The sequence below is a fragment of the Chelmon rostratus genome, chromosome 14 (genome assembly GCF_017976325.1).
Source record: "Chelmon rostratus isolate fCheRos1 chromosome 14, fCheRos1.pri, whole genome shotgun sequence".
NCBI classification, from domain to species: Eukaryota; Metazoa; Chordata; class Actinopteri; order Chaetodontiformes; family Chaetodontidae; genus Chelmon; species Chelmon rostratus.
Window position 1 is genome coordinate 16128771 of NC_055671.1, and position 9884 is coordinate 16138654.

Here is a 9884-nt window from a genome sequence, read left to right on the forward strand (position 1 = left end):
ATCCATTACTGAGGCTTAACATGTGATAATGCTGTGGCACAGCTTTTTTTTTTTTTAATCACTAATTAAAGCAAAGAGGAAGCATGAGGTAAATCTGTGGCGTCAAGTTTTGAAAGAAATCTTGAGTTTCACTAAACAAAATTAAGCTTTTTCTGACACCCATGTGGAAAGTTTGACTTATTATAAAACAAAACTGAACTCGGTGACATTAAACTTCTTACATTCTTTTCTCCACTGAGTATGAAAATAATTAAATAAATATGCAATTAAACATTTTTTTTAAATATTTAATTTAATTTTACTTGCATGGGGACTGAGGACTTCCGTGAACCACCACATGACCCTTCAGGACTTTTGCTGCCTTCAAGTACTGGCTCGCTGAAGTGGTTTGGTCACCTATTAATATAAGATAATAATGATAATAACAATAATAATACATCGTAGGTCCCGCTGAACTCCTCTCCTCATAACAAAACAAGGCGTTTTCCGTTTCCGACTGTCCCTGAAGGCGGCATCGGCTCACTCATAAAGATTTTGGGCGGCAGTGATTGGTCAAAGTTGAGTCGTGTCAACGTGATGCGTATACATACTCCCACATCCCACTTGACAGCTCCATAACATTGCGCTCGCCGGAGCGGGTCTCACCTGGCCGGCTGCCCTCTGACTGCTCCGCCTGGAGTTCGCTCGTTTTTCCGGATGAGACCTGGAGGAAAAATGGCTTCCCAGGAGACTTTTAAAGACTTTGGGTGCAGTTCGTCAGAGGAGGACGGTAACCGCGCGGACACGGCAGAAGGAACGGCGGAGGAGAAGACATCTCCGGTGGCGGTGCGTCGGCGTCACCCGTTCAGCGTGGAGGCGCTCATGTCCGGGAGGGAGGCGGACGACCGCGGCGCCGAATCCACCTGCTGTAAACCGGAGGGAAGTTCGGTGGCGGTGTGCCCTGTGGGTTTACACTCGCTGTATCTGTGCCGGGAGACGTGCAGTCTTCCCGGGGGAAGCCGAAAGAGCTTAACGGCGGCGCCTTCATCGCCGGTAAAATCCGAGGCGTCAGAGTCAGAGGACTGCGCACCCTGGGTCACCAGTAGCGCGTTTTCCACGCAGCCTCGTGAGTTACTCCTACACGATGAAGCACTTAGAAACTTCATAGATTTTTTTTTTTTTCACAGTCACCTTTTTAGTAGCTTATATTTGGCAGTTTGGATGAAGAGGGCAAACCTTTCATGTTATTCTCAGTAAGATTTTCAGTTTACTGGCAGATGATTGTCTACAAGCTGAGCTGCAGGGAGGACTCCTGATGGACAGAGGTGTCTGAACAAAAGTAGAAATACATGGGGCTGTGCAAAGTGAACCCATTACTCTAATTCAGTCAGATATTTTGGGTATTTGGGGGTTACTGTGTGAGGAAGTACCTCCAACACTGGCATATCTGTCATAGTCATAAAATGAAGCCTGTAAGATAAAAGTGTGTCCTGATATCCAACTCTGATCTTTAAGTTGAATTCATTTAACCATTTTTGTGTAGTATATCCAAATGCTCAGCAATCACAAACAATGAAATTCAGCTGATCTTCTTCAATCTGCTTTGTTCCTCCTCTCAGGTCACGTCAGTCCTGCCTGCCCGTTGAGGAAACACAAGACCAACCGAAAGCCCCGCACCCCCTTCACCACGTCCCAGCTCCTGGCCCTGGAGAGGAAGTTCAGGCAGAAGCAGTACCTGTCCATCGCCGAGCGCGCCGAGTTCTCCTCCTCCTTGACCCTGACAGAGACCCAGGTGAAGATCTGGTTCCAGAACCGCAGGGCCAAAGCCAAGAGGCTCCAGGAGGCCGAGCTGGAGAAACTCAAGATGGCCGCTGACGCCAAGACGGCGGCGGTGGCGGCAGCCGCCGCTGGAGGTTTACACCCTGGCTTTACATTACCGCTGTCGCTGGGCGCCATGTCGCTGTACGGACAGACGTACTCTGCCTATCACCACCAACACAGACCCATACTGCCCATTTCCCCCCTCGGACTGTACGCGGCTCCTCTGGGCTACAGCATGTATCACTTATCATGAACATGGAAGTACCACTGCCTTTGGTGAAATGAGTTTCCAAGGGATCCCCAAAAATGGACACACAGGACATGCGGCTGACATCTTGAAAATCAATGTTTATAATAGATCTACTGCACAAGGAGTGTTTGAACTTCTCGAGCACTTCAAGTCAAATTAAGAACCTATTTTTTCCCACAGCACGGACAAAAAAACAACAACTTAGACATCCTTTTGCCCCTTCGGACTGCCTGTTTACACAACTTGTCTATACGAGGAGGGGCGTTACTGTCCAGCTGTTTATACTTGTTTACTTTAGCAATAATTGAGCTGGGTGAGGACTTGCACTGGGCACAATAATACAAAGTGTGTTTCACTTAAGCCTTTCTCTCCATTCCACTACAGTGCCTTGCGTTGGGGCCTTAATATCAAGACACCTTGTACTCTTGTGTGGATGATGAGTGTTTCAGCGAACTCAGGCCAAATAAAACATATCAGTGAAGCATTCTTTTCATTTCCATCCTGCAAAAAGGGGTCTGGAAAAGAACTAATTATCTCTCATAGCAATAAAAAACATGTTCATCACTCCCTCCCTTACCACGCATTTCTAGATCGTAGACATATTTATTCTCCTTGAATTATCATAATACTGGAAATGTATGACTGCCTTATGTTGTGTATTTATGATAGGTTGTGAGAATATGGTACTAAAGTTCTGACCCAAAGTGTATTTATATTGTTCTTCCTGAACGCCCCTTTGAAAGGGGCCTCATCGCGCTATGCAGTTTATATATGAATATTTTTTTCCACCAATGTTTTTACATTCAGATGAGCAAAACAAAGCCTTTCAGACTGTTTCCTTACAATAAATGACATTTAATTTTATGTGTAAAGAAATAAAGTAGCGTTATGTAAACATGTGCAGTTATGGTCACTTTAGAGCTTTCAAAAAAAAAAAAATCACGTTTTCCTCATTTACCAGTTAAGGCAGCTGTTATGCCTTTTTTTTTTTTCTCTACAGCTGCTCTTTGTGCATGTGTGTGCCAACCTGTGTGTGTTTGTGTGGTTTAATCCCGTGTCTGTGTTTCCCACCAGAAAGCGGTCGGGTTCAAGGCAATGTCTGACAAACCATAAATGGTACCCATAAATTATCCAACTTCACAGATAGTTCCCGTTCTTACTGAGCTGTCATTTACCACACGGGTCAAACTTTCCTTCTTCTTCTTTTTTTTTTTTTTTTTTTTAAAGCGTAAATACACTTTTACAATGATGTTTTGTTTGTACAGAAATACAGCGTGTTGTCTCTCTGGCAATCATTATCTCTGTATTTATGACCATTACTGTGTTCTCCGAGCACCACGGCGGTAGCGTGAGAACTCACAACAGCATTTATCTCTATAATAGAAGGGTGGGTTGGCAATCAGGGATAAACAGCCTGAAACTATTGTCTGTAATTTTTACCTTTTGTCCAATCTTTTTATTTCTAAATCTCGCCGGCCACTTGCAGCAACATTTACTGTTTATTTAAGTGGAAATAATCCATTTGACTCTTTCAGTTTGCTTGTGGAGGAGGTGTTAATGTTTATATGTTTAATATGAGCTTGCTTACACACTAACAACTTAGGCTCTTTAAGAGACGTTCGCTCATTTGTCACTGCTCCTCATTAGCATCATGTTCTTCCTGCCTCATTAAACTTAATATTAATGACCACCGCGGACTAAAGTTTGAATTAGCCAGACTCGACCTGGCCTCTCCAGCTCAGTGCCGGTGTTTAACGGAGCCGCAGGGGCGTGTGGGCCTGCTCGGAGATGCCTGCGCTTTGTTGCAATTATAAGAGCAGCTTACAACTTCCGTGTGACTTTGATGTGACGAGGAAATCGTTTATAGGCAGCAGCGTATTTATGAGGTCTCCCTTTAATCAGAACAAGGCTGTAGAGGCCGGGCAGTGGGAAGCGGCAGGCAAAGCAAGTAGCTTACACAGGGAAGCAATCAGCCTAATGAAGTGCAGATTGGCAGGAGCGGCTCAGTCTCTCTTGTGAAGAAGTTTGTGCTACTTACTGGAGGAGTGTTATATTTCAGCGGTGGAGAGCTCAATAAATCCTGTCTTTTTCGTTTGGAGGCTTGTCACTTGTGCTGCAGGTCTGTTTTTGTCATTGTTGGCTGCTGTTTATCTGACAGTGATTGGGCATGTTTGCGGTTTTGTATGTTGCTTAAAGGCGGCATGTGACCGGCCCGTCTCCGTCTGCAAGTCATGCGCTTGTCTCCTGCCTCCTCTAGTGGCTGTTTGCAATATAGCATCATGGGAAAAGCCTCCATTCTCACGCTTGTGCTCTGTGAAGCAGCATGCGAGTAAAATTGGTTTGCGGGCTGATATTAGGACGCAGCAGAACAAAACACAGATTGAATAGTTAATGAAAGAATCTCGTTCAACTGCGAAAGAGGAAAGTTGGAGAAAAATGTAGTTATAAAATGCCCCGTTTAAAATCAGTTACAGGGACTAAAAGGCAAAAGGAACACAAAAAGGCGTATAGATAGGTCCCATGTGGACATTTGTAATATTTTTGCATATAGTTCTTCATAGGGGTCTATGTATTGTGTATTTCCAGTAGATTGGTGGTTGCACTCACCTGCGATGTCTCACTGTCTGGCCATACAGCTGATATGCAATCATTGCACTCATTGGTGGGTTATCTATGGATGTTTATGTCCTTAATATGTGCATATCAATAAGGTCCCATCTAGCTATTGTTATGTATTTACAGCAGTTTAGCTGTGATATAACTGTGATGTCACATCCTCCTTTCACCTGATTTGTTCAAGCACGCTAGAATAAGCCTGAGGAAGAGCACTAAACCGAGGATGAGCTGCAGCTCAGAGGAGCTTTCTGAGGATCTTTGGGTTTTCCTTTTGCCTCTGAGTGCCTGTTCTTGAGAACAAATTGAGCTTTTTAAAAAAAAAAAAAAAAATCTTTGCAATAAAGGGCCTCCCCCTTTTTTCTTTTCTTCTTTTTTTTTTACCATTTGGGAAACCGGTACTTCCGGTTTCTGTGTTGATTCCTCACCCATAACACATGATTCCCATAATAATGAAGTAAACAATTAAAACATAGGTTTGGGCGTTGCTCCACGAGATTTCACACATGCACAACATACTTAACAAATAAACGGTACAGTCACCGACTTGATTCCAGGAAAGAGCCATCATTGCTCATTGAGAAGGATTTCTGAGGCGGGGCCACCACTCCGAACCAGGAAGATGCTCTTAAAATGTGGCGACAGTTGTGGGATCACACCTACGGCCTTAGTTACGCTGCATTAGGCCACTGGAGTTTGTTACAAAAGCTGTTTCTTCATGAGGAAAAATTCTTAAGTTTTTCAAATACATAAAACAGCTGACCTAATGAGAGGCCATTTACCTGTACATCAGCTAATAAACTACTGAGTTCAGCTCAGCACTGGTAATTAATGTGTCGGACCAAAAGACACAAAAAACATTGTTTGGGATGCTGCGCCACAATGGTGCAGATGCATTTTTGTCAGCATCAGTGAAACATTAGGGACAGCGGCTCACAGCTGGACGAGCAGCCCTGAATGATTGAAGAATGCAAATTTGTACTTTGCAGTATATTCTCTCTCGTCTAATTTAATGTCTCCTCTCTCTCGTCCAGAATACAGAAAGGCAGCCAGCGTCTGCGCTGCTGCTGATTTGTTCTCTTTTAAACTTGTTTACAGATACTAATGAAGCCTTGGGCAGAGCCTCCCAGACACAAAGAGAACCCCCCAGTGAGTTTCCATGTTCAAATGCACAAGAATTCTGTTGTCGTCTGTGGTGTGTGTGTGTGTGTGTGTGTGTGTGTGTGTGTGTGTGTGTGTGTGTGTGTGTGTGTGTGTGTGTGTGTGTGTGTGTGGCCTTTGGAAACATCCCTCGAGAACCACACAGTAGCAGATGTAGGGAAATTGCCCGGAGCAGGCCAGTGGAAGAGGAGGACGGCCAACTTCTAAAGATTATGCTGGACACACACATTCACACATACACGCACACACACACACACACACACACATACACGCACGCACACACACACACACACACACACATACACAGTGGTGTTTCATTTCTGGGGACGTTACATAAACTTACATTAATTTCCTGGAGACTCTAACCATGAACTATGCTTACCTAACCCTAACCCCAAGTCTTCACCCTAAAATTGACTGATTATCATTATGGGGACGTGCATTTTGTCCCCATAAGGAAGGCGAGTCCCCACAAAGTGACTGTAAACAGATTTATGCCCCCACAACATGAGTAATACACTTCAACAAACACAGACACGTACAAATGATGCCCTGTTATGTTCTGTTTTACTGAAATGTGGGAAACGTCTTTGGAAACTCTCTGTCTCACCAAGACAAAAGTACACACACACACACACACACACACACACACACACAGTGCAAAACAAACAACATGGTAATTAGTTATTTGTTTTCTCATCTTGGTTTCGTGCTTTTGCATTTCGGTTTTCTGTGATGTCAAATATTTCCTCAGCAGCAAATTAGCACTCGGTAGTTCGCGTCTTTACAATACAACTGCGGCCTCTCAGAAATAATGAACTCATTAAAGCTTTAAAATCGATTCGCACATGGACAGAAAACACGATGAATCATAGACACCCATATGAGAACATGCATCATCTCAAGGAGAATTATTGATTTTGGTCGTGCATGCTGGTGCTAACTGGTTTAAACCAACACATGGACTTTACTGCTTACAGCATGTCCAAATGTGCTCACTGTGCCCACTTCTTCCATGACTGGCTCTTGATACGGCTCCATGCACTGCATGTTTGACCTGACAGCACATCTAAATCTCTGTCTAAATTCCAGTAAGATCTTGACATTAAATTTGATAGACAAGGCATTTTGTTGTTCTCTGTAGGAGCCCCCTCCAACTGACTGCATAATGAGAAATATTGAGACAGAATATGGCTCTTTGATTTCTATATAAATATAGGTAGAACACACACACACACACACACACACACACACACACACACACACACACACAGGGATTAGATAATTTGCCTGTCTGCTGATAAGTTTGAAAAGGAATCGCTCAGCTTATACATGAGCAGCAGCTTCAGAAATCTTACAAAATGACTCATTCAAGTGTTTACACAGAGAACACTGACAGTGCATTTAACAACTCCTCGTTCACTGTCATGCTCAAATTCATCTCTCGGCTATTGTGAAATCAAACCTCGACGAGGCTTCCGAGAGCACTGCTGAATGGCCATTCATATCACTTTACGCTGAGCCCGTCGACGTCACGAACGAGCTGTTAATGCAAATGTGGTGTTCGCTGATCTGAGACCTCTCAGCTAATCAGTCATGCACTCTGCAGAACACAGAGGACGCTAAGAGACTGATGCCGATTTCTGGGTTTGATGGTTTTGAATGAATGTCCTCTCATAAGTGGCCGTGGTTAAGCAGTTGAGATATTCTATTCTGAGAGAGGACACGTAACCCTTCTGGTATCTGTGGTAGAGAGAAACGCACGTGACTGAAATGTGTTCCAGAGAAACTTTAAATATATATGGATGTTATACAGTCTGTTAGATGATGGGGAGTCCCTCTTAATTGGTCTGGTAAATATGTTTTTCTTTAGATCACAAGGCAGAGACGTCCTTTCATTGTGATGTGGCGCTCAGCCTGAAGGAATAGCTTGGAGAGTTTGAGTGTTTTTTTTTTTTTTTTTTCATTCAGTGCCAATTTAGAGCCATTTCCACTGCGTGACAAATTAAATTAATGTGGAAAATGCCACAGTAGGCCCCCGGCGTTTTAGACAGATGCTTTGACATGTCAGGGTTTGTAAAAAAAAAAAAAAAAAAAAGAAAATTAATTAATTAAAGAAGGCTGTCAAAAACAAACATCAATCAAATTATACCAGTGTATTAAAGATCTGCAGTGAAAGAATTACCAGAACAGAGTGATAATGACACGCAGCCACGTACGAGGAGAGAGGAGCTGGAGAGGGAGACCTGTGATGTGGATTGAAACAGGGTCACAGTCTGTCAGTCCCTGAGGCCATCTCAGCTTGTTGCAGAAATCAGCTGTCTCAGAGTCGGAGACATCCGTCACGGTCGTGCCAGTAAGGCGCAGGTTCGAGTTCTTTATTGTCATATACGCAGCAACTACGGTGAAGCAGTCGCTGGCAGTGAAGCTCTTAGTTCTCCACCAATACGTGTGAAACGAAAATCACACAAGAACAAATGAGAATTGAACACATCAAGGCATAAAATAGTGCAGAAGTTAAAATATAGGAACACATATAGATCTCTTGAAATGTTTATAATATAGCAAATCCACAACAATCACACGCACATATGTTTTCTCTATTCATGGTATGGAGGGGCAAACAGTGGGAGGCACAGAGGTGAAACTCCTTCAGAAGGACAGTGAGGATGAAGTACCCTCTATCATCCAGCAGGCGTCACTATAGCAACAAAGTTTAAGAGGAGTCGCCTCGGTATGCATCAATGAAACCTTACCGAGCCACTAGAGGCCATCCTGCTTTAATTTGCCTGCTGTTCTTAAAATAGAACAAAATCAGACTGAATTACATTTTAACATATCAGTCGTCTAAAAAAAGAAAAAAAGAAAAAAAAGAAAAACAGGATATCTTCATCTATGAGCTGTTAAAAATTGTAGCGTGTGTCTAGTTTGAGTTATTTTGGTGAATGGTGAGTTGAGAATAAGGGCTTCTTTAAAAATGCAAATGACGCTGCACAGGGAGAAGAGAGCACACTCGGCATATTTATAGACTCCCATATTGTCCAGACACCTGTTTACTAGGCAGAATGCCTGCGTACAAGTGTTAGGGGGGACTGTATGTGCATGTATGTGGCTGGGGAAATGCTTTTTGCATCCTTAAGCATCTTTAAGGGTGTGTGTGTGTGTGCGTGTGTGTGTGTGTGTGTGTGTGTGTGTGTGTGTGTGTGTGTGTGTGTGTGTGTTACAGAGAGAGAGAGAGAGAGAGAGAGCCTCTACCTTTGTGACTCTGACATCCTGCAACCATTTAACCTTCACCACTTTATCAGAGAAGACAGAGGAGTTGAGTTGCCACAGATTGAGTTTGCTATATGTGCTGCCACAATTACACACCACGCACACACACCACGCACACACTCGCATACACTCTCAGCACCGCCGTAGCACCTTTTCGACATCACAAATTAAAGTCACAGAGATCGAGACTGATGTTACAGTGCGAAGGGAGAGTTCGCCACACATGCCACTGCAGTGCCCTCTCTCGCTTTTTTGTCCACCTTTCTCTCACACACACACAGACACACACAACCCTCTTCTCAGGTTTTACACAAGCTCTCTCTCTCACACACACACACGCGCGCGCACGCTTGTGTTGTCGCTGTGCTGCCACCTCTCCTCCTCCCTCGCCTCGCTCTCAGTCACAGGCCCAGCACTAACACAAGCTGATTAGCTTTTGGCAAACACATTTTAAGGGGCGCAATAAACATACAAATTATGATTCATTCAGCCAGTAAAAACTGTGATTCAGATCATGATGCAAGCCTTTATGCACATTGCAACCTCTTAGATTGAATACTACAAACTTCACCATGAAAACAACACGAATTACCACTTCATCCGACTGAAGTATTACCCAGGGGAGGGGGAGTAACAAATGACATTAGCATACATTCAGCTCAAAGCTTTTGGGAAATTTGAGGAGCACATTTGGACCAGAGGGCTGCAGCAGACTGGTTATATGCTGCACTGGGAATGAATGAGCAACAGAAGTTGAACTGTGGACGACTTTCCGGCACGCAAGACT

General features: G+C 43.7%; 1 protein-coding gene across 1 annotated transcript; it reads left to right on the forward strand.

Annotated features, from left to right (window-relative positions):
* Positions 1–581: 581 nt before the first annotated feature.
* msx2b (muscle segment homeobox 2b) lies at positions 582–3033 on the forward strand. Its single transcript, XM_041952425.1, has 2 exons — positions 582–1105; positions 1599–3033. The coding sequence occupies exons 1-2, from the start codon at positions 697–699 to the stop codon at positions 2051–2053; spliced, it is 864 nt and encodes a 287-aa protein (XP_041808359.1). The 5' UTR covers positions 582–696; the 3' UTR covers positions 2054–3033.
* Positions 3034–9884: the final 6851 nt, after the last annotated feature.